This window comes from Raphanus sativus, chromosome 3 (genome assembly GCF_000801105.2).
Source record: "Raphanus sativus cultivar WK10039 chromosome 3, ASM80110v3, whole genome shotgun sequence".
Taxonomy (NCBI): domain Eukaryota; kingdom Viridiplantae; phylum Streptophyta; class Magnoliopsida; order Brassicales; family Brassicaceae; genus Raphanus; species Raphanus sativus.
Window position 1 is genome coordinate 23869229 of NC_079513.1, and position 24596 is coordinate 23893824.

The following is a 24596-nucleotide window of genomic DNA, read 5'->3' on the forward strand; positions in this document are numbered from 1 at the left end:
TTACTACTTTTTGATATCTCAACAAACAAGTTGTGTAGCTGCCATAGTTTTAGTCAAGAGTGAGGCTCTAGGATTGGGTTAAATGTTAACATTCTAAAATTTACAGCTTCTATCATACGATTTTCCGGAAAGCGAGGGTTTCATTTAAAAAAACTTCCACAGTAAAAATCCTCTTTTACTGCGTAGAGAGCTGTGCCATACACGGCGACCGTTTCTTCTTCTTCTACGAGTAAATCGCTTGTAGCCGGAAAATTCGCCGGAGGTGAATCTAGGTTTCGATTTCGCAACCCTAAATTAGAAGCATCTGCCTGGAGAAAGTTAGTTTGCTGGATTCTGTTGATGTAGAACTTTTACTAGGGTTTATTGCATGCTTCCAGTTCATCTAATCACGACTCTTCGTTTTAATTTCATTTTTTTTTTGCTTGTTTTGTTCGTGTTTTACTGCAGCATTGTACTCTTTTGGTGGTAGTCGAATTGTCTAGACGTGGGAATGGTGAGTTGAAATTTCCTTCTCTACCTCCTTCCATTATATTGTTTGATTAGAGATAGTAATATCTATCTATCTATCTATCTGTACTACTTTGAATTTTGCAGTCGAATATTAGAAAGTGGTTTGTGAAACCCCATGATGACAAGGGTAATGGAAATACTGCGGAGGAGACTGCACCCTTAAGATCTCAGCAGGTGAGGTTTTCTACTCTCTCTGCTTGTGTAGTATAGGATTGGTGTGGTGTAATTCAGTAAACCACTATTTTGAATTTTTTTTTTTGCCCCTATTTTTTAATTGCATTCTGTGAAGTTGCCTGAAACTTGAACACACTTATTGTATGTGTGTGTGTGTGTTTTTTTCTTTACTTGTTGTTCAGAGCCATTGAGAGTGAGCTAGAGGCGACATAGTATCATAGAAAAATGTATATATGTTTGGTTTGTTTTCTGGCGTTAGTGTTCGTTCTGTTAAACACCTGGAGATGATTGGCAGGCTAGTGAAGACCTGGAAACTGCTGCTAGGAGAAAAACGAGCAATTATTTTGCTAAAGAAAAAGCAAAAGCTAAAGAGGTGGAACCACTTCCTGCCAAGAGGAAACTTGAGACTGATTCTGATGATTTAGGCAAGCCCCGTCCAAGAGAGGATATTGAGGTGGATGGTGATGATTTTGAGGTGCCTAGTTCGAGGAAGACTCGTGATAGCATTCCCAGCAAGAAACTAAAGTCTGGGTCAGGTAGAGGAATCCCAAGTAAAACTGTTGTTAATGACGAGGATGATGATGATGGTGAAGATGCCCAGGGAAAGGATACTCTTAAATCAGGCGGAAGAGGCCGTGGAGGTAGAGCTGCATCAGGGGGCTCAACTGGTGGACGAGGAGGTAGAGGTGGAGGGCGAGGTGGGTTTATGAATTTTGGTGAAAGGAAAGACCCACCTCATAAAGGACAAAAGGTCTGTACTTTACTTGACTGATGTCTTCTTATACTAGTACTACCTGGGGAGTGGGGTCTGAATGTTTAAGTGACCTATCTCTGCTTTCAGGAAGTTCCTGAAGGCAGCCCTGATTGCTTAGCTGGATTGACATTGGTAATTAGTGGAACACTTGATAGGTATTTCATACTTCTCGCCTTCCCCAAGTTTTTTTTTTCGTGTTATAGTTTCTCATGCCCTCTTGACATTGCAGTTTAGAAAGAGAAGAAGCAGAAGATCTGATAAAACGACATGGTGGTCGTGTCACAGGCGCCGTTAGCAAGAAAACGGTCTTTCTTCACACGTTATATTTTCTGTTATTTTTTTGGTTGGAATGGAGGTAATGACAATGACATAGAATTAAAATTCTTGTTTGCAGACGTACCTTTTGTGTGATGAAGACATAGGCGGAAGAAAATCCGAAAAAGCTAAGGAGCTGGGGTGCGTGTTCACTACTTATTGCATAACTACAGTATAATTTTGAGGTGTTTTTGGTCTTCAAACATCCTGACTTGTAATACTTTGTTCAGCACTAAGTTCCTTACAGAGGATGGCCTATTTGACATGATCCGTTCCTCTAAACCCGTACAAAAGTCTATGCCTGAGAGGACAAACAAAGGCACTGAAAAAGTCAGTGCACAGCCGAAGAAAAGTCCTCAAAAAGAAGAGACAAGAGGTATGACCTGTACTTCTATAGAGCATGCATTTTTGGGTATCTGTCTTAAGTTCAGAATGTTGTGATAAGACAATGCTCCTTTGGCTTCAATAAATGCTTTACCAATTTTCTCAATTGCCATTTCTTCTAAATATCCCTGTAGGCAAACCTTTAGCAAAAATTTCGCCCAACAAGGTTCCCCCACGTCCTTCCCCGGCAAAGGGATTAAAGAAAATTGTCCAGTCTTCCTTGCCATGGACGGAAAAGTACAGACCGAAGCTTCCAAATGAGATTGTTGGGAATCAGTCAATGGTATGTGCCAATATCATTGTATGTTGCTTTTTGTTCAGTGACATGAAAATGATGAGTACTTTATCAAATTGGTTGCAGGTTACTGAGCTTCACAACTGGCTGTCCCATTGGCATGATCAATCTAGGGATACTGGCTCAAATTTTTTCTTTTCTATATCAAAAGGAAAGGGGAAGAAATATAATGATGCTGGTGTCAAGAAGGCAGTACTTTTGAGCGGAACACCTGGTATTGGAAAAACAACATCAGCAAAATTAGTTAGTCAGATGCTTGGTTTCCAGGCAATTGAGGTTAGTTCATGTTTGCTTCTATTAATTGGTTAATGATCAGTGTCGCGCACATTCTTTGCTTGAAAGATATGCTTTCTACTTTATTTAGGTTAATGCTAGTGACAGTCGTGGAAAGGCGAACTCGAATATCGCCAAAGGAATTGGTGGTAGCATTGCAAATACTGTAAAAGAACTTGTCAATAACGAAGCCCTTGCTTCTAACATTGTTAGGTATGTTGTTTTTTTGTTCTTATACCTCCCAGTGCTGGTAACTAGTCCTAGATGCTTGTATTTTTTCCTGACATGGAGGAAAATTTGATCTTTAGGTCAAAGCACCCGAAGACTGTTCTAATCATGGATGAAGTTGATGGAATGTCTGCAGGCGACAGAGGAGGTGTTGCCGACCTTATTGCTAGCATCAAAATATCAAAGATTCCTATCATTTGCATTTGTAATGACCGCTACAGTCAGAAAGTGAAGAGTTTAGCAAACTACTGTCTGCCCCTCAATTTCCGGAAGCCCACGAAACAGCAGGTTAGATTAAGATTGTTGTACTTGTTCTTTCTGTAATTTGTTTTGATAGTTATGCAACAGGTTTCCACGCAATGGACCTATTGTGGTCGCTTTGGCATGTTTGTTTTGTACCATTTTCGTTCCTAGAGCTCTTGATTATCTTCTATCAGATAGTTATTCAGTAGTTGACAAGAAGTGCCCTGTTTATACTTAGAAGACAGGGCTATTGTGAAAACACCTCAAGTTGCTTAGTCGGCGACCTTTCGCTTATATATTAAAAATGTCCGTTCTCTTATAAAGCAAACTTGTCTTTCATTACAGATTGCAAAAAGGCTGACGCATATTGCTAAGGCAGAAGGCCTTGAAGTTAATGATGTAAGATTCGGTACTTAATGTTTTTACTTTAACTAGATTATGTCAGTCGTTGCTATAGCAAGTTCCACATAACCATACATATACATCTGCTCGGGACTATTGTCGTTGCGAGATATCATGTTCATGTCGTGCTCCTTTACTAATAAAACAAATGAGAATAGAAGTATCAGATTTGGTGTAAAGTGTATGTGCCAAGCAGTGTAAAGGGAAGATAGTCCCATTTCTCTTCTAGTTTTGCATTACTTGATTTATTTTCTGGAATTCAAGTCGTTGGGAAATTGGATGCCAGTTATAATGACAGAAACGTTTAAGATTAGAATTTGATTCCTGTTTTATCTGTTTCCACTCGACCTGCATTCTAAAATTCAGCTTGTTTTTGCTCAATCTCATAAGCATTTTTGTGGTGGGCATTATGTACTACCAGCTTGTCCCCCTGCAAATCATATATTTTTCCTATTTTTCAGATTGCCCTGGAGGAACTCGCTGAGAGAGTGAATGGTGACATACGGCTGGCCCTGAATCAGCTCCAGTATATGAGCCTGTCGATGTCAGTCATCAAGTATGATGATATCAGGCAGCGCCTGCTAAGCAGTGCGAAGGATGAAGATATTTCCCCTTTCACAGCTGTTGACAAGTAATGTCTCATGCCATATTAGTTTTGTGTTGCACGTAGTAGTGTATATCTAAGTGTTTGGCATTGCGGAAGTGTCTGAAGTTGATCATACAGCTGCTGTTATATCCCTTGTTTTGTAGTAGAAAGTTTGTTCTTATTATTTCACCGTAGTTACTGTTAATTATTTCCTTTCAGGTTGTTTGGTTATAATGGTGGGAAGCTGAGAATGGATGAACGGATTGACCTAAGCATGAGTGATTTTGATTTGGTTCCCCTTCTTATACAGGTCTATATTTTTTGGATACTTGTGAGGTTGTTTTCGTGACTTCTTGAACAGATTCACACATGAGACCGTGTGGAAGGAGAATTGAGAATTTTTTACCTCATTTACCTTTAAGTTTAAAGACTATTTGTTTTCTTTTCTTCTGGCAGGAAAACTATCTCAATTATAGGCCAAGTTCAGCCGGCAAAGATGAGGCGAAACGAATGGAGTTGCTTTCCCGTGCTGCTGAATCTATTGCGGATGGAGATATTATCAACGTGCAGATTCGGAGACATAGGCAATGGCAACTCTCTCTATCTTGCTGTGTTGCTTCTTCTATTCTCCCGTAAGTTGCTTCCCCCTATTGGAAATAAGATTGATCTTAACTAAAATTGCTATTTGTTCTCTTATAAGAAGTTTATGTCCTGCCCTAGTGTGTTAGTTTTGTTCCTCTGGTTTCTAAAACCTATAATTTATTTTATGTTGCCATGTATGTATATACGTGTTCTGTCTTTGTTATTGATTTCTGTTCTCCAGGGTAGACTTCCAGGGATAGAAGAATATAATGAGCTTTCTAATACTTGAGAAGTAACATATAGTTGTTTTGTTTGAATAGAGCTTCCTTGTTGCATGGATCAAGGGAGGTGCTCGAACAGGTACCGACTGGTCTTTCAGTGACGTTCATTACACAATATGGAAGTAACCTGGAAGTTTCTGCTATCATTTCAATGTGCCTCATTTTTCTGATGATGCATATCCATATTCCACATGTTGCGTTTTTGGATTATAAGTTTCTGAGTCTGCGATCCACCACTCATATTGAAGTTAGGTTTTCGTACAAATCAGATACTTCCTAGGCTGTAACATTTGAGCATGATTACTTTTGTGTATGGGTATGGTTATTGTATGAGCCTGTTTTTCCGGTTTTGTAGCTCTGAATCTGCCTAGAATATGATGATATTAACAATGCAAAGCTGTGGACACATACATTGAATGCAGGGAGAGCATAGTTTCAATAGATTCAGTGGGTGGCTTGGCAAGAATTCTACTGCGGGGAGAAATACAAGGTTGATGGAGGATCTGCATGTTCATGTCCTTGCTTCCCGTGAATCCAGCTCTGGAAGGTTGTTTCTACATGTACATTAAGCTTTATCAGTTATCTCTTTCCGCTGGTGCATTTCTTCACGATTTACTACCTTTATACGTCTTAGACATTGTGTACTAAACTGTTACCTCGCCTCTCTTCATATTTCATCCAGAGTCAACTTTCTTGACCTCCTGCCATGTGATATATTCCTTATTCCAACTTTCTGACTAACGTTAGAATTGACCACAGGGAAACTCTTCGTGTTGATTATCTTCCCCTTCTCTTGAATCGCTTGACAAGTCCACTGCAGACACTGCCTAAGGTTAATATCTTTATATTGTTCATGAACGCAATATACACTTGTTTGTATAATATCAAGGATAACTAACATGATGATATATTCTATGTTGTATTGTATATGATAATGTTCCCAGGATGAAGCAGTTTCAGAAGTTGTTGAGTTCATGAACACCTACTCTATAAGCCAGGAGGACTACGATACTATTGTGGAGTTGGCAAAATTTAAGGTATACACGATTTCCTTTTTTCACGGAATATCCACTGCGACAAAGAATCTTTACTTATACATTGCAATCTTTACGAATTAGGGACGTGCAAATCCATTGGAGGGTGTTGCACCTGCAGTTAAGACCGCTTTGACTAGAAAATATAAAGAGACAAGTAAAACCAGAATGGTACGTGCTGCCGACATGGTGCAGCTTCCGGGAGTGAAGAAGGCACCAAAGAAGCGAATAGCTGCAATGCTTGAACCAACTGTCCAAAGTTTGAGTGGTGAAGATGGCGAGCAGGTAGCAGAAAATGAAGAAGATAAAGAATCAGACGCTGAAGACTCAGGTACTGTGCATTTTTTTTGGTGAACTATTATAGTAGATTCAGGTAACTGGTTCAGCATAATCAATGGCTGAGCATCAGAAAGACATTACATTAGGTCTGTAAACTACTTGACCATATGTAATCCTGACTTTGGTTTTCTCTGTTTTGCTTTTGATATTCCAGAAGAAGCAACTAATGGAGAAAAGCTGGAGTCGAATCTGAAAAATCTGAATGCAAGAGGTCTCTTGTTACTTCTTTTGATCAGTTGTGTTTTTTTGCTTTAAAAGAGTCAGTTTAGAACCATATCTTGGCTCTGAATGCTTCTTTGTTACACCACATTCCTCTATCTCTGGGAGGGATTTTTGTTGAGAGCATCAAAGCTAAGAGTCTAAAACGAACTATATAATTGAGTTGCAGGGGTCCGAGTTGAAGTGGATTTGAAAGTATCAGGTTCAAGAAAGACAACTGGCAGAGGCAGAGGCAAAGACTATATAATTGAGTTGCAGGGATCCGAGTTGAAGTGGATTTGAAAGTATCAGGTCCAAGAAAGACAGCTGGCAGAGGCAGAGGCAAAGCCGCAGAAGCTGAGAAGAAGCAAACAGGACGAGGCGCAGGTTCCAAGAGAAAAGAGATGAGAAGCCGAAGACGTCGTTTTTTTTCAGGCAAGATTATCAAAGAAATGTATCTTTCTGGAATGTTCATGTATAAAGGCTTTTTCGTTAGTTATTTTTTCCTGGATTGACAAATAAATATGTGTTGTTTCTGGTGTGTAAGGGTGGTGGATTCTAGACTTATAGTTTGTATCTAACGCAGAAAGCCAATTACCTTTTTGAACGAACCATAGGAATAAGCTTCTGCTCCATACATTTGGTTTTTGCTTGGCCAAGTTTTTTTGAAGATAAGTAACAATCATACATACCAAATAGAAAATTATTTTCCAGGAATTTAATCGTTTCTAACAAACTCAGATCATAATCAAATTGAATGGAAGAAACTAATGAACCACTGAATAATAATAATAATCTATAATATAATGGCGGAGTATCACTCCTGCCTACGAGACACGTGGCATCTCTGTTGGGCCCTATTTTTTTTTGTTACGAATGGGCTGCGATCTGTAAACCACTCTTTTTAGGAATTCATGGTTATCGATCTTTGTCTCTTCCACCTCTCCGTTTCCACTAATCTTTGACTTGAGATACAATGAACTCTTCTCCAACTCTTAGCTTTCCCCATCGTTAGATTTCTCTTAATTCTTCGTTAAGGGCAGAACCCTACCCCTTCTTCTTCTTCGTGAAGAAGCTTCTGAAACCTCAGAAAAAAGAATCAGATTTGTATTAAATGTACGAGATTTTTCTTCAGGTAAACTGCATAACCTCTAACCCTAAAGCGAGCTTCTTTCACTTCTTTCTTTTTCATCGTCCCAGCTCCATATCTATCACCCTCGCTCACTCTCTGTTCATCTCAAAGATCAATTTCCTCTACATCTACCTCTCATTGGGCTGTTCAAATTCTGCAATTGTGTTCCGGTGATTGAAGAAATTTTCGCTTCCGGTGGCGACGGGAGAAAAACGGAGGAAATCTTCTCAGACGGAAACGCTCCTGATGCTGCAGAGCGTATTGGCCATGAAGCTAAATGCCGAGGCTTTCCTGCGTCTATCGTATCCACCGAAGAATTCGACCCGGTATGTGAGATGTTGTTGTGAATCAATTTGATTTCTTACACTGAAGATTATTTGTTCAGATATTTAATATGAAAGAAACCGTGACAATTCCTCTGTTTGATCAGCTTTTATATTTGAGTGGTTCTGTTGATTGAATTTCGAGTGAACATATAAAAGTGTTCGTTTCTCCAGAGTTCCTTACCTCATCATGAGGAGGCTATGTTGTTATATCCACTTCAGGGCAAGGAGACTCTCCAGATTCTTTTAAGGTTCGTTGACAATTTTCACTACCAATAATGCAGATTTTATTTTATTGTGTACTTTATTGTTTGTTCCTTGTCTTTTTTTTTTTATCACTGAAGGAGTTTTGGAGGTTTCTTCTTCAAAGAAACTTGGGAAACTCTTGGTTGCAACGAGTTTGCTTTGCACTGTTTGGGCTAGGTGATTCAGGTTACCACAAGTACAGTGTAAGTACATCTGCCAATTTATGTAATCTGTTTCACATTCTTCTCAACATACATTTTATTTGTGGTTCTGTTTTGATGTATTCATCAATATGAAAGAAAAAAGTAGGTTTTAGCGAGGAACAAGTACACTAGCTAAATAAAAATTCCCACTAACAGAAATCTTGAGATGTCTCTGAATTATTGTTCTCTGCCAAAACCATGAGATTATTTTCTTCTGATGGCTTTAGTTTGTAGCAAAGAAGCTAGACAAAATAGTACTAGATCTTGGGGCCACAACCATCATCGAGAAAGGTCTAGGAAATTATCAACACCCATCAGGGTAGGAACGGTATATTATTGAGGAAAATAATGATTTTGTCAAATTTGATCTTCCCTTTATTCTTTTGAAGCAAATGAACCATTTGATCAGTGGAAAATATAGTACCCACGTTCTTCCTCCTGTTTGTTTTGTACTATAATGTCTAAGTGTCTGAATACTGAATTTTCTGTTTTGGTGTTTTCTTTATTTTTGTTTAGTAGTGTATCTGACTTGATCCAAGAAACTCTAGAGCCAGGTCATCAGAGTTATCACTGCCTCTTACGCTTCATCTCAGATTCAAAGGCAATCCCACGTGACAATACTCGGCAAACCTATGATCCAGGTTCCTCCTTGGCTTTTTCTTTCCATCACCTCCTTCTCTACTATATACATATAAATCTTAGTATCCGCTTTCATTCTTTGTGTTCCATCTGTGATGGCTGTAACTCAACATTTCAAAATACTCAACTTTAAATTATTTGTCTTGAACGGAGAACTTAGGAGAGGTTGGTGTAAGCTTTTACTCTCAATGATGTGGCTAATGTTGCACAGCTCTCTTCTCTTTTTGGTTATGTACATAAGAAAGTATTGAACTTTGTGGATTCATTGAATTAAGTTTAACACCAAAATGTTTGTTGTTCCTTCCTGATCTTATGAGTTGTGAACCAACCTTTCTTTCTGTTGATGTAAAGGTTTATGGTTCACGGAGTCAAAAACTGCTTTCAAGTTTATTGAGAAAGTTGTGATAATTATGGATCTTAGAATTGTTTCGCAGGTAAGTAGTTAGAGGTAGCATGTCTAATAGTGTTGGTCTTAGAAATTCCTTTGATTCCATTGGTGAAACAGGTTTGATGGATGATTTATATGGGAATGTACAACAACATAACTCATTTCATGCAGCAAGAAACTTGGATCAAAGATCAAAGACAGACTGCTCAGCTAAATCATACTTCAATCAAGCCGTTGCAGCATCTCCTGATTACTGGTAAAAGATTCAACTTGACAGTAAATTAGGTACTCTCACTAAACTTAGCATTGTAGCTAACTCCTTTAAGCTCTTTTGTGTTTTCATTTCATATCAACAAGCTCAAGATCATCATTCATGTACGTTTTGGCGTCGACGCATATCTTGCAAGCTTCACATGTGCAGTTCTTTCGGGATGTTGAAGAGGAAGCAGATGGAGAGGAGGTGAAGGAAGAGAGACAGAAAGAAGTAATTGTGCCTCAACCTTCTCGAATGAATTTCTTTACCGGACGTTTCCTAATACGGCCATGTCTTAGATTGTGGTCTCGGCATCTCCAACCAGTTGTTTTGTTTATTTTATAGATTTAGATATAAGTGCAACGTCTATGATCGAGCTAACTCTTTTGTCTAATGTGAATTCTTTAATGCTGCCTCTCTTTATTGATGTTTTCTCTTTTCAATTTTAGAATTTTCTTTGTTGTATTAACACCACTGGATTAAAAAAGAAAAGACTTGGAGTAAAAGTGTTGTTTACATGGATGAAGAAGAATCATAAAAAGTTTTATTTGACATCTCAGCTTTGTTTCTGGCTGGACGAATAAAAAGGTAAAAAGTTAAAATTAGATGAAGAAGAATCATAAAAAGTCTTCATTTGACAACAATGTTTATCAATTATATTATTAACCAAAAAGTTTCTTAAACTTTGAAATATTCATTTTCAAAATCCTATAATTTTAAGAAATTAAAAATTAACATATTTTCTCTGAAGATTTAATTTGTAAAATTAATATTTAAATAAAATAGATTTTTTTCAATATACAACTACACTTTACCATCACAACCCATGATAACGATTTATTATTATGTGACATTTGTTTTTAATAAAATATTTTGTTATAATATTCTATAATATTTATTTAAAGGTACCATGATGTTTAGGACCAAAACCTTAATCCTCCTCCAATAAAATATTTATACCTCCCGAAATTGTTACCAATTCATTTTTTGATATATATATGTGTGTGTGTATGTGTGTGTGTGAATTTAGCTGTATTCATTTTTATTACAAAATTAAAATTTCCGCCTGTTATCATCCTTGCATTAGGCAACCTTCATCTCAATCATCTTCCCGTTAATATTCTATTCACCCACTCCTATCGACCCGCAAGTCCCATTTCTTTATGCTACGAGTCTTATTAGCATCATCTATAATTCCCAAAGACTATGGCTTTATCATCTTAACGATTCCACACCAGATATTTTTTTCGTCATGAGTTATGTCAACTCTAAATAAGTGTGAATATCATTGGCTTGTATGTACGCCACATTTAAATTACACAAACAAGAAGCCAGTTGGTCTGATTCCCTGTCGATAGTGCTATATAATGAAACCTCATACCACAGACAATAGAGTTCAAGCAACACCAAAATCCCAGCAACCTTATCACTAACGCACCATGGATGCAAGCAAAGAGGAGATGGAGCCGGCTGGAATCATTGCCACAAGATTTTCTTAGAAATATTGTTGCCAGGGTACGTGCCTGTATCACCCACGAATTACCACAACACCATTATCTCATGCAAGAAAATTCAAGTTCCATCTGAAGATTACTGTGTCTACCAAAAACTATGCCTATTATCACTGGTCAAAAAGCCATTACTGGCAACCCGATACACAGGTCTGATGGTGAGGTATGGCGAATAACAACCCATAACTATAAACAAATGATTACCTTTGCGCCTAACGATACCTGATACATCACCATGACTGCATATGCAATTATGGGACACAAAGAACGGCCACATATAATAAACACACGGTTGTGTAGAAATAGACACCTTCAGCCAAAACCCGAGGATGTTCTCGAAATTCCATACACAAAACTACACAATGCATCAACGGCATATCCGGCCCCGCGCTTGCGCGGGGGCTATGCCCCTAGTAATAATAATAAATATCTTACAAGAACCTAATATTCCCAATGTGACCTGGATAACAAAACATCTGACTGTTTATACGTCTCAAATCAGCATCCTTCATTCCTCGTATCTCTACTTTTCTTGTACTCTCCTTGTTAAAATCATAATAACAAACATAAAAAAGGCTTAGATGACTCTTAACGCTGGATTAAACACCACAAGCTCGCCCGTATGGATCACTCCTTTAGACACTATGTGAACCGCAGTTAAATCTTCCCACTTGGTAGGTAAGGCACACGTCATGCTAGACCATTCTTGTTTCTCGGCCTCATTAAGAACCCACAATGTCATGAAATTTTTCTGTGAAATAATAATCTAAACAGCCCAATTTTCCCTTGTAATTTATAAAAGTGGACCGGTACATATGTGACTGTTTGGGTGTTTTAATAAAGTCAATCTTCTCAGATCTAACATTGAATCTAACTATTCTTGACCGACTAACTCAATAGTATACAGCACCATCAATGCATGTCACTCCGAAGGCACATCCGTAATCATCTCCGGTCGGTTTCTCCATCTTTCTCCACTCTTGTTTCTCATGGGATGATGAACTCGCAGTGCAAACCCATTGCTCTTGTGGTATGTCTTGGCCTTCACGCATCATCACACATAACACCTTGTATTGATCTTCGACTGGATCATACCCAAGAGCAGGTTCATGCATCTTCCGTTGGGTTTAGCATCTGGCAACTTCACAACTTGTCTTGTTGTGGGATTATAAACGGTGATCGTATTACAAAGAACACCTCTGAAACAGACAAAACCGTTGACAGAACCACATATCACGTTGTACCCTGGAGCCGAGATCGGCATGTCGTATCTTGCCATGACACTGGAGCAGGAGGATTTATCATCCTCTGTGTGTTTAGGAGCCGAGAAGATGAATTGCTCCTTAGCATCTCTGAGATAGAGCGTGAGAAGGAGACGTGGATGACTCTTTGACCTAGTCTGGAACAAGTCTACAAAAATTTGCTGCGGATGGTAGAGAACCATAGCTGCAACACGGATTGGAATCGGATGAGCGATCTCCTAGGAAGTAGAGAGAAGATCTCGATGTTGAGATCGAAAGGAATGGTTGTTGTTGATGTTGTTGTTGTTCTGTTTTCTGCTTGAACAAGAGACGGTTGTGAATCTTCCATGCTGGTGAATTCCAGAATAGTAGTATTAGCTAGAAGAACATATTTACGTTTGGAAATCAGGAAAAGTGCACAAAATAAGGAAAATTGAAAAAAAAAAAATATTTCCAGAAAGTACCATGTAATTTTTAAAAACTGTTAGGAACTTTAAATTTTAACAAAAAATAATAATAAACTTCTCTTCACTATTTAAAAATTATATCATTTATAGGGGAATATGTTTTTCATATGATTCATTCTCATTCTTCATTTTTTTTCTTAAAAAATTGTTACAATTGTTAACACTAAAACACTCAAGAAGTGGATCATATGTAGAAGAAGATTATATGCCTAGTACCTTTGTCATTTCAGATCAATGACTGCAAGAAGTTGAAGAGAGTCATTACGATACATAACTAGTTTAGAGAGGCGCTAAGAGTTGAATGTATGGAATGGAGAATGCACTCAAGGATAAGTTAAATGTCCGGAAAGCGGATAAGATTACTACAGTATATATAGTCCATAATGACTGAGCCTCAGAAAGACATTATGTTAGGTATGCAACTTGACTTTGGAACTACTTGACCATATGGCAGAGTCATGACTGTGTTTTTCTGTTTTGCTTTTGATTACTCATGTTCCTGAGTCAATCATACATAAATACAGTAGTAATTAAGCAGAACTGGTCTATAATGTGAACAACAAATGGCAATTTACAACAGACAACAACAGTCTTTTAATCTTTTTCTTTTTAGTTTTGTTTTGACATAACACAACACATCAGAAGGCATTTCATTTCTGAAGCAAAGCCTCCTTTTGGTCATATAACCTTTCTTATTATTGTTTTTTTATTTTAAGAATCAGAAAACTCTTCCTATGCTCCCACACTTTTGAACTTCTGACTCGGTAATATATAGCAGACTTTCACAATGAGAAACATCTCCCCATCTCTAAAAGAAAGAATAACAAAACAAAGATCTTGATAAGCCAAGGAGAATCAGAACATCAAGGTAGGGTCAACCATATATACCAAAACTATAATGAGCCATGAAACCAGTGAATAGTAATAATAATAGTAAATTCCTTACAAGAACCTAATATTCTCAATATGACCTGGATAACATATCATCTCATATCTGAAATCAACATCCTTCATTCTTCGGATCTCTACTTTTCTTGTACTCTCTTTGTTAAAATCATAATAACAAACATAAAAAGGCTTAGATGACTCTAACCATGGATTGAACACCATAAGTCCGCCCGTATGGATCACTCCTACAGTCATTATGTTAACCGCAGTTAAATCTTCCCACTTGGAAGGTAAGGCACACGACATGCTAGACCATTCTTGTTTCTCAGCATCCTTAAGAACCCACAATGTCATGAAATTTTCTGTGAAAGAATAATCTAAACAGCCCAATTTTCCCTTGTAATTTATAAAAAATGGACCAGTATATATGTGACTCTTCAGGTGTTTCAATAAACTCAATCTTCTCAGATTCTAACATCGAACCTAACTATTCTTGTCTGTCGTCCAACTCCATAGTATAGAGCACCATCAATGCCCTGTCCGAAGATGGCCCATTGATAACCATTGCCGATCGGGTTCTCGATCTTTCTCCACTCTTGTTTCTCAGATGTACTCAAGAGTGCACAAGAAATGCTCATGCTGTATATCTCGTCTTTCATTCATCACACCCAAGTCCATGTGTCTCATTCCCTTCGGTTTAAGGTCTGGCAACTTCACAACTTGTCTTGTAGTGGGATTATAAAAGGTGATAGTATGACAACGATCACCTCTGAAGCAGACAAAACCGTTGACAGAACCACAGCTCACGCTGTAGTCTGGAGCCGAGATCGTCATGTCGTATCTTGCCATGACACAGGAGGAGGATTTATCATCGTCGTTGTTGTCTATGTGTTCAGGAGCCGAGAAGATTAATTTCTCTGCGAATTTTTGAGAAGATAGAACATGAGAAGGAGACGAGGACGAGTATGTGACCTAGTCAAAAACGAGTGGGCAAAAGTTTTGCTGCGGATGGTAGAGAACCATAGCTTCGACACGGATTGGAATCTTAAGAGCGACTTAGCAGGAAGTAGAGAGGGTATCTGGATAATGAGATCGGTTGTTGTTGTGATGTTTCCTTCAGGAACTAGGTCAAGTCGTTGTAGTGAGAGAGATGGTTCTGAATATTCCATGGCTGCTTGGTACATGGTGAAGTTCAAAATCCTAAATAAAAAAAAAAACTTAATATCAATAGTACTAGCACAGAACAATTTATAACCCCATCAATCCTGCAAAACCGAACCACCTAAAATCGAGCCGGAAATAGTAAATGCGGTTTGGAAATAGTATCAACGTGCAGATTCGGAGACATAATAGGCAAAGGCAACTCTGTCTATCTTGTTGTTGTTGTGTTGCATCTTCTATTCTCCCGTAAGTTGCTTCCACTTATTGAGAATAAGATTTGATCTCAACGAAAATTGCTTTTTTTTCTCTACATGATGTTTGTGTTGTAGATGAATATATATCCCCTTGTCATGGATGTATGTATATATATGTGTTGTGTCATTGTTATACATTTCTGTTAGAATTTCACGGATAGAAGAATATGATGTGCTTTCTAATACATGAGAAATTAACGTATACTTGATTTGTTTGAGTGGTATGCAACTGGACTTTTGAACTACTTGACCATATGGTAGAGTCCTGACTGTGGGAGAAAAGCTGAGTCGAGTCTAAAAAGTCTTGAATGCAAGAGGTCTCTTGTTCCTGAGTCAAGTTGCGTTTTTTTGGCCAAATTTTTGAAAGTAAGTAACAATCATACATAAATACAATAGTAATTAAGCAGAACTGATCGATAATGTGAACGACAAATGGCAATTTACAACAGACAACAACAGTCTTTTACTCTTTTTCTTTTTAGTTTTGTTTTGACATAACACAACACATCAGAAGGCGTTTCATTTCTGAAGCAAAGCCTCCTTTTGGTCATATAACCTTTCTTATTATTGTTTTTCTTTTAAGAATCAGAAACTCTTCCTATGCTCCCACACTTTTATCTTCTGACTCGGTAATATATAGCAGACTTCCACAATGAGAAACATCTTCATGCCTCTACAAAGAAAAGAAAGAACAGAACAGGAACTTATTAGATGTTGAGGGATAAAAAACTAAATCAGTACATCAAGGTAGGGGTCAAACATATACCTTTGCCAACAAGATGCTGTCACTTGTTTTATTAGCTAGAACCAGAACCAGTCGCACATGTTCCTTTAACGCCTCTTTCATTCAAAGAATGTTCATCACCCACTTCAGATCTTCTATTATGCTCATTGTTTGCTTCAGCAGGAGTGTTTTGATTTTCTGAGCCATTTGATGATACAGATGCAGTTCCAGGTCTACTACTACTACTACTACTACTAGTGTTTTCTCTCGTTTCTAGACGTTCCATCATGCGGGACACAGTGGCGATTCCAGCACTGACTTCTCTTTTAACCTCAGAGCCAAGTTCTGCCATGGACGTGTTGCGTGAGAAGAATCTGTCTTTCCAGTTCCTTGTGTTCTTTGATATAGACTCTTTGTATCTACATTAATTTGTGCATCAAGAACCACTTAGAATAGGGTAAAAATTTTATAAACAAAACCAAAGTTAGACAGATAGAGATGGAGTACCTAGTTGAGACAGCGCTTAGTCTAGACTTTAAAGACTCTGAAAATGATTGGAGTTCGGATGGTCCAGCTCTATCTTGATCACTTGGGGAAGATTGATTAAGATACCTGTGTAATTGTAAAAACAAAGGAAGCCTCAGATTGGCTGCATCTACTTACATATTAATAAGAGACAATAATCAGGTTCAGACCTGTCGTTTGAAGGAGAAACCTGGCGGGGATGAGAAGAAGCTGGTGGCTGCATATTTGGCTGAAGAGAACCTTCCCCAAAAGTAGCATTGTGAGGAAGGTTAGCGGCTATGTCACTCTCATCTCTCTGAGATGGAGAGGAAGGCATTGGTGGTGGAGGAGGAGGAGGAGGATGCTGAGAGTACACCATATACTGTGGATGACCACCTTGAGTTGATGACCTGCTTCTGTGGCCTTCTCTTATTGCACCATGTCTTACTCGTCCCATAGCAGCAGCCAAATGCTGAATGATTCTTTCTTCAATCTCTGCGTTATCCACCCCCACTGGGAGCTTCATTTAAGAAGAAAAAAAAGACGGAGCTCTCTGTTTAGATAAATAAATTCAATAGCAAAAAAAATGTATAGTCAAAAGTCAAAACGATGATAAAAAGAGTCACATCACATCACATACATGTTGTAACTCAAAATCACCGAGAGTTGGATGACGAAAAATGGTGGCATTTCTAGGTGGATTGATGCGGAAGTTCCTCTCCTGTACAACAGCCTCAAGCAACTCCTGACTAGAAACATAGAACACACACATATATCAAAAAGGATGCATCATTTTGTAAAAGTTACCAAGGTATTACAAGGTGACCAGAAAAATTAACCTAGTGGGGTCTTTGAGACTAATTGATTGCCAACACATGGGGCACTGTGAACTCCTTTGACACCTGAAAAAATATTGAAATATAAAATGCCACCGGATCAGAACAAGAAACACGGATACAAAACTTTGAGGTAATTGATTATTTAAGAGTTTTATTAAAAAGAACTCCCACGCACCACCAAAAATAAAAGATATGTTCAATGATGACATAGTGAGACAGAGCTCAAAGACAGCAGTAAAATACGTGAGGTATCATCAAGAGTTTGAAGAGAGCTTACCACTCAAGAATGCATTGGAGATGATACTCATGCTTGCAACTAGTCAACTGCAGAGAGAGAAGACAAATAACAAAAATAAATAAATAAATAAATAAATATGCGGAATACAAAAATGTGATTAGTGGATACATAACAGTTGATGGCTCGGATTCGCAGAACGATTCAAGGCAAATGCTACAAGCATCATCACAAGCATCTTGGATTCCCCCTTGCACAAAAGCTGCTGCCGATATCATATGCCCCTCAGACGACGTCGTATCTTCAACTCCCTGAAATCAGAATTTTTCGATAAAATCAAAATCCAAATTAGCAAAGACGAGAATCTAGAGAAACTGACCTCTAGCACAATTCAATCCCAAAAGCATCATTTCCAGAAGAATTTTTATGCAATTACGCTGAATCAGATCAAATTAAATGGGTAAGGAACCAAAAAAAAACTAACCTCCATTCAAATTGTCGGATGATGATGAGCTAAGGGGGATGAAGAGAGAGGTAATTAAAGGGTGATCAACACGATCGAAGAAATCAATCAATCTAGGGTTGTGAGAGAAAACAAAATCCTAGATTCACTAAGAGCGAAGATAATGGAGATGATGATGAAGAAGAAGACAAAAGACTAAACTTTTCTTCTCTCTCTCGCGTGGTCTCTCTCTCTCTCTCTCTCACGACTTCATTTTTTTTCCTTTATTTTAAATTTAATTCAGACCACTAACGGAAAGACAGGCACTGGGTCCCAGAATAGGACACGTTTTCCTTCTCCCTTGTTGAGTTCTTTTGCTTTTTTATCTGTACTTTCAGTTTTCACCTCATTCCGACAACAAGATTTTTCACTCATGGTCGGGAAAGGAATGTACGAGAATGAATAATTATGTCTGTAAAAAAGTATTAATATTTTACAATATATATAGACAAAAGTGGGTAATTTTTTTTAAAATATCAAATCTCGTTTGTATTAAAATAATATCTAGTTCACATTAAAGTATCAAATCTGGTTCACATAAAAAAATATCAAATCTGATTCATATTAAAAATAGAGTAAAATATCAAATCTAATTTATAATAAAACATTTAAATAAATACTGTATTTATCTCATAATATTAACATCAGCATTTTATTTTAACATCAATATTGACATCAGCATTAGTGTTGTTTTTCTAAGTTCATCTTCACTCGGCAAAAGTAGGACAAGGAAAATTATTGTATGCTTTCAGCTAAATTAACTAGAAGACGAAACAACGTACTTTTAATGTCATTTTTTTTATTAAAAACGGAAAAATAGTATTCCATATTCGATATATCGCTATACGTCTGATTTATACATGACTAATATCACCATACAAAAACATACCTAAATTTTCAAAACTTTGAAATAACATACATGAAACATGTTGCTTATTTTTTAGTCAAAATAATATACTAGTCATCGTCACATCAACTATCATGTAATCATCTAATTTTACTGATATAAATGCTAAGTTAACTAATTTTGTTAATGACAATATCACATGTACAAATATTTTCTAGAAAAAATCAAAACAATTGTTTTAGAAAATGTAAAACTTAAAAAACTTATATTTAATAAAATCAACAAAAGTTGATTAAATAATAAATTTTAGTCTTATATGAGAAATATATTTTTAAATCTTATATAATAAATTTACAAAATAAATTCTTTAAATGTAGTGTTTGTGTATTTGTTAAGTCCAGGTCGGAATTTCCGAATTTCAGTTCTAATTTATATCACGTTCTAGAATCTATACTAATATTTTTGTAAGTACGGATCAGAATTGGATATAGTACATCGGATTCGGATCGGTTCTATTCACATCTTACAACCTATAAAATAAAATTTTGTTATATCGGACCCATACAAATAACCCGAAGTAAAATCTAAAATTTAAAAAATAATCATAAAAATATATACTTATGAAACAAAAAAGCATTAATATGAATCATTATAACATATATAATTCTTATAAAGATGAATATATCTCTTATATAAGATTAAATTTTATTGTTTAATTAATTTTTGTTAATTTTACTAAATAACATAAATTATAAAATTTTACATTTAAAAAAAATATAAAATGAATACTTTAATTTTTTAAGCATTTTTGTTAGCAAAGTTACCTCACATAACATCTAAGTCAGTCAACAAAATTATGACGACCAGTGTATAATTTTGTTAAAAGAAAAAACAGATATGTTATTTTAAACTTTCGAAAGTTCAGGTATGTTTTTTTCAGGTATGTTTTTCGGGATGATATAATTCGAATATGAACTGAAAATATCTTGATATGTTATTAAAGAGAAAAAACACTACGAAAGGTGGAAGAATTTAGACAAAAGGTGAGTCGAAGTTACGGTTGTACAAACTAAGAAGCAAAACCATAAGACTGATCTTGACGTAAAGGGTTGATCAGAAAGTCTTTAAGAGACCGTTGGTTGATTCCTCTACCTTCCAATGTAGCCGAGACGTTGAAGGATCACTGCTAAAATGAGCATGCATACTGCAAGTATCAGCCCGCCTTTCCCAAGCAACCACTTCTTTGCTTTCTTCGCTTTCTCCATCCCGGTTTGAGCCCTATCCGCCCATCTCATCTGCACACACAACATTCATTTTTTTAAACAAATGAGATAAGAACTAATACAATCAATTCTGCAATGTTTCTGTTCTTTCTATGGTTTTCTTAAACCAAATGCAATACCATTTTCTCCAAGGCTTCGGGAGAAAGAGAAGCCATGGCTTCCTGAGCTTTTGCAGCATCTTCTTGAGAAAGCTTCATTCCAAATTGTTCACTCATGCTAGCCATCATCTCCGGATTCATGTTCTTTATCATAGACGCGAACATCTACCCCAAAAAAAAATAAAGATTAAAATATGAACATCTGCTATTATATCCTAGTTATGTAAAAGTATAAACAAGAACCTGTCGCATCGCTGGATCTTTCATTTGGTTTCTCATCTGTTCCTGCAAGTCAGCAGGCGGAGCAGAAGCTATGCTTGGTTCCAAACCGCTTCTTGGCACCGTGAAGGAGTTGTTACCAGAAGAACTAGACTCGCCTGCAAACCTACTTTCCCGCGGCTCAGTTGCTTCTGCGTCCCTGTTTGATGTCGAAACCGGAGCGTTTGCTTTCAAAGACGATGCCATGTTGAACATCCTCTCACGCTCTTCTGGTGACATCTTACTCATCATATCAGATGCGAGTTTAAGCATGTCAGGTGTGGGCGCAAACCCGTTTTCTCCAGATGGAGCAGTCGAAGCGAAAGGGTTGTCTCCTTTGAACGACGAGGCTGTCTGGACCATTTTTTGAATTTCTTCAGGGGACATCTTGCCTATCATGCTGGAGGCGGTTTTGAACATGTCTGGTGACATGTCTCCAGCTTTGCCTCCGCTCAAAGCAGCAAGGGTGTCGGGATCAGTTTTTGAAATGAAGTCCTGGAACGTTCTGCAAGCCAAATAAAAAGAGCAATTATACAACTGGTGCAAGACAAGTAGTATATCTAATACATTAAGTTTGCAATGGTGTTTGAACCTGATTGCTTCGGGATCATCTCTGAGAGCCTGCAATCCATCAACATCTGTCTTTACAACACCACTAGTGTTGCTTTCTCGTTGTGCCCCAGTAGCCTCTTTAGACGGTTTTTTACTTTCTCCAGTATCTTCTTCTTCAGTTATTTCTTCAATCACCACACCTAATAACCAAACAAGATAACAATTCTCAGTTGTTTCGCCATTCATGGATGAAGCTAGGAAACGTCTGGTTTGACATAATAACACTTTGAAACAATTCATTAAAAAAAAATTATAACAATACCTTTTGTTGATGGCTTGCCAGGACCCTCAACAACCAATCTTTCTTTAGCATCTCTGCATTTAAAAAGAGAAAAAAGAAAGGGATGGAAGTTAATGTGATGTTTCAACCCTCTGACGCAAGCAGAGCTGAAAAGTATGATGATACTACCAGTCATAAAATATAAAAACAGACCTTAGAACATCGGCGATTGTCTCATCTTCAGGGGAAACTTCATGTGCCTTGCTTAGATCGGAGACGGCATCCTTATAGATTTAAACAATCAATAAGAAAACATATTTTTACAGGACACAATGACAAGGAATCTAGGGAACATCCAAACGCAACAGAAGAACTCACTTCAAATTGTCCCAGATCTCTGTAAGCTTGACCCCTTCTGTATAGGGCTTTGACATTCGTTGCATCATATGCCAAAACCTGAAAATTAATGTAATAATGTAAAAATCATCAGAAAAAAAAAGTCAATACGTGATGAAATTAAAAAGAAAGAAACTAAATAGATTGATTGCCATCTCTCCTTAGAAAAATCAAGGACATACATACCTCGGAACCTTCCTTTATGCACTCTTGATGCTGATTCGTCTTCAAATAACATGACATCAGATTTAGAGAACAAGCCAACAAAAGAGCTCCACCTTTAGAAGATGGAATGTCCTTCAGATTGTTTTTCGCCTGAGATTTTGGTCCAGGAGTATGGTAAGAGAGATAACAAAGAAACTCGAAAGTGACAAAAAAGAAGATACATATAGTAAGTAGTAGCTTACACGCAAATATTTCTCTGCAGCACCACTGAAATTCCCTCGACTATGAAGCTCATTACCCTGCCAAATACAATTAACAAAACGGTTCAAAATCAAAACGATTTCCTTAAAAAAAAAAAAGGCCAACAACGTTACCTGTTTCTTGAGCATCTGAGCAGCGTTTAATTGGTAAGTAAACTGAGCATCAGCTTGAAGACGCATAGCAGCAATCTCTTCAGGGGAAGCATTGGCCATCTTCTCGCCAATCTGAGCCATATCCTCTGGCCTAGTATGCTTCAGCTGTTCAGCAGCTTGTCTCAAATCTTCAGGCCTCATGTTGTTCATACTCTCTGTCGCCATTTTCATCAAATCTGGATTCGACATCATCTGTTAAATAACAACAACAATTCACAATTAAGAAAAACAAAAGTAAATAAAATATTTTAGATCAATTTATCACAAATCACATCACAATCAAATTTAAAAAAAGAAAAGGAGAAACCTCACCTGTTGTTGGATTCTAGCGAAATCAGCAGGAGTCATACGGCTCATCTGATCTTGAGCGAGCCGTATCATCTCCGGATCCATCATCCCGTTAAACATCTTCCTTCTCCTTCTTCCCGAAGCTTCGATGGGATCAGGCCGGAACAGGATCGAGACTGAAGCAAAATTCGAAAACAGAGAGAGAGATTGCGAATCGGAAAATCGAGAGGAGAATTGTCTGTTCGCCCAGACGCACTTTCCTAAGGAATTGATTATTGAATGTTCCGATTCCGACCGAACATGCCTTGAGTCCTTATGACATATTTACCCTTCCACTTTAACGAGGTAATGACGTGTCGTCATTAAATAAATTAGCGTCCTATAACTTATCATTAATGTGTGCATGTGTCCTCCTTGTCCATGTTGGAGAACGATGTCATGTGAGGAAATAAATTAATGCATATTGTTGGTGTTGGGTTTCCACTCAAGATCCGGCCCAAAGAAACGAATACAAACTGATATTAACATGGGTCCGGTTCATTAAAGCCTGATTACGAGTCAGATAAGACTGTTGAGTAACTTTGGGTTAATAAAACCCAGTTCGTGGAAGTGGTCGACCAAAAACTAGAAATTGACATCAAGTATAATGGCAGTCTTAGTCAAAAAAAAAAAAAGTATAATGGCAGTGGCAACATTTTATTATCGGGTTATAGCCACAGCAGGGCCAGTAAGCCGAAAGTTCAGTTAAAGAAATGATTATATCAGAGTTCAACAATGATATACTAGTTATTAGTAACTCAGAAAAAAATCAAGACAATGGAACATGATTGGAATTATGAACAGTGGACTCTAATTCAAGAGTTAGTTTCACTCTCACTGAATGTCTGAGAAAAAAAACTCTGCCAAAGAGATATAAAAGGAGGAAACAAATTGGGTAACGATTGACATACCTCTGGGACTCTGTCACTCACTCTCCACTCAGAGTAATACTCACACTTATTATACTTGGATTGTAGAAGAACCAAAATTATATAATAATTCCACATTTACAAATCTTTTTGAGCCGCAATTCATTTTACACAACTTCACCGGGGGACCATATGTAGTTATTGATCTATATAACTTTCAACCAACGTATTTACACTGAAATATACAAATGAATTAATTTATTACATTTGCAGGAAAAACACAATTCACTCATGATACACATAAACTTATTAAAGAGTAAACCTAGTTTAGAGTGAGACAAGAATCATTAAACAATTTTAATCTTGATCAACAATCTTTTTTTTGCCAACGATCAACAATCTTATGCACTGGATTCAAACCACTTTTTATTCTTTAAACAAAAATTTCTAGAGGTTGATTTTTAAACTTAGAAGAGATTACTGGTGTAACGTAGAGAATTTCCACTATTAACAAAAAGAACATTTTCCAACCGAGTACACAATATTCAGGGTTGGATCTGGACACAGCCAGTTGAAATATTGATCTTGATCTTCAAAAATTTTGGAAATTTTTTACATAGACATAAATTCATAAATCATGAAAAGATAACTTTTTATAAAAAGAAAACTTTTAGTTCCGTAATCTCAGATCCGGTCCTGATGATATAAGAAAATAACATAAGTATTGTCAATGAAAGGTGAGAGTTGAATTTGAAAGAAAAATCTGGATTTGGATCCCCACTATTGCTTGCGGACACATTTTCCCCATACCCCCTCCGCTTCTCTCATTGGTGATGTCATAATCTCAATCTCTGCAACAACTTTTTTTGTAATATTTTAGCAAAAAAAAAAAAAAACTTTTTTTGTGAAATAAATAATGTTACTAGTACATTTCAAATTCTGCATGCATTGATAAATAAATTAACAATTGGCTATATTTAGTCAAATAAAGCTCAAACTA

At 37.1% G+C, this 24596-nt stretch overlaps 4 protein-coding genes and 2 pseudogenes across 4 annotated transcripts; 2 read left to right on the forward strand and 4 right to left on the reverse strand.

The window, feature by feature from the left end:
* The first annotated feature begins 154 nt into the window (after nucleotides 1–154).
* LOC130509455 (replication factor C subunit 1-like) lies at nucleotides 155–7042 on the forward strand. The gene is made up of 23 exons (XM_057005455.1): nucleotides 155–317; nucleotides 448–493; nucleotides 595–684; nucleotides 980–1435; nucleotides 1526–1593; nucleotides 1668–1743; nucleotides 1833–1894; nucleotides 1984–2129; nucleotides 2272–2420; nucleotides 2499–2708; nucleotides 2797–2918; nucleotides 3014–3221; nucleotides 3522–3575; nucleotides 4040–4209; nucleotides 4384–4474; nucleotides 4621–4796; nucleotides 5067–5106; nucleotides 5450–5574; nucleotides 5787–5859; nucleotides 5972–6064; nucleotides 6146–6392; nucleotides 6555–6611; nucleotides 6789–7042. Exons 2-23 carry the CDS (start codon nucleotides 491–493, stop codon nucleotides 6899–6901), a joined length of 2829 nt encoding a protein of 942 aa, XP_056861435.1. The 5' UTR covers nucleotides 155–317; nucleotides 448–490; the 3' UTR covers nucleotides 6902–7042.
* Nucleotides 7043–8270: 1228 nt separating this feature from the next.
* LOC130509339 (uncharacterized) lies at nucleotides 8271–10288 on the forward strand. The gene is made up of 6 exons (XM_057005185.1): nucleotides 8271–8304; nucleotides 8398–8502; nucleotides 8730–8821; nucleotides 9022–9143; nucleotides 9647–9785; nucleotides 9887–10288. Exons 5-6 carry the CDS (start codon nucleotides 9652–9654, stop codon nucleotides 10125–10127), a joined length of 375 nt encoding a protein of 124 aa, XP_056861165.1. The 5' UTR covers nucleotides 8271–8304; nucleotides 8398–8502; nucleotides 8730–8821; nucleotides 9022–9143; nucleotides 9647–9651; the 3' UTR covers nucleotides 10128–10288.
* Nucleotides 10289–11724: 1436 nt separating this feature from the next.
* Nucleotides 11725–12883, reverse strand: LOC130509811 (F-box protein At1g30790-like; annotated as a pseudogene).
* Nucleotides 12884–13943: 1060 nt separating this feature from the next.
* LOC130510121 (F-box protein At1g30790-like) lies at nucleotides 13944–15058 on the reverse strand (annotated as a pseudogene).
* A 613-nt stretch (nucleotides 15059–15671) lies between these two features.
* LOC130509508 (E3 ubiquitin-protein ligase RHF2A-like) lies at nucleotides 15672–18314 on the reverse strand. The gene is made up of 9 exons (XM_057005635.1): nucleotides 18091–18314; nucleotides 17783–17917; nucleotides 17649–17695; nucleotides 17372–17434; nucleotides 17173–17281; nucleotides 16724–17052; nucleotides 16536–16640; nucleotides 16071–16447; nucleotides 15672–15977 (listed from the first exon to the last, which is right to left on the reverse strand). Exons 1-8 carry the CDS (start codon nucleotides 18094–18096, stop codon nucleotides 16102–16104), a joined length of 1140 nt encoding a protein of 379 aa, XP_056861615.1. The 5' UTR covers nucleotides 18097–18314; the 3' UTR covers nucleotides 15672–15977; nucleotides 16071–16101.
* Nucleotides 18315–19926: 1612 nt separating this feature from the next.
* On the reverse strand, nucleotides 19927–23001 carry LOC108847728 (outer envelope protein 61). Its single transcript, XM_057005186.1, has 11 exons — nucleotides 22713–23001; nucleotides 22362–22592; nucleotides 22230–22286; nucleotides 22009–22137; nucleotides 21805–21882; nucleotides 21640–21710; nucleotides 21469–21521; nucleotides 21187–21346; nucleotides 20580–21099; nucleotides 20358–20501; nucleotides 19927–20250 (listed from the first exon to the last, which is right to left on the reverse strand). The coding sequence occupies exons 1-11, from the start codon at nucleotides 22806–22808 to the stop codon at nucleotides 20104–20106; spliced, it is 1686 nt and encodes a 561-aa protein (XP_056861166.1). The 5' UTR covers nucleotides 22809–23001; the 3' UTR covers nucleotides 19927–20103.
* Nucleotides 23002–24596: the final 1595 nt, after the last annotated feature.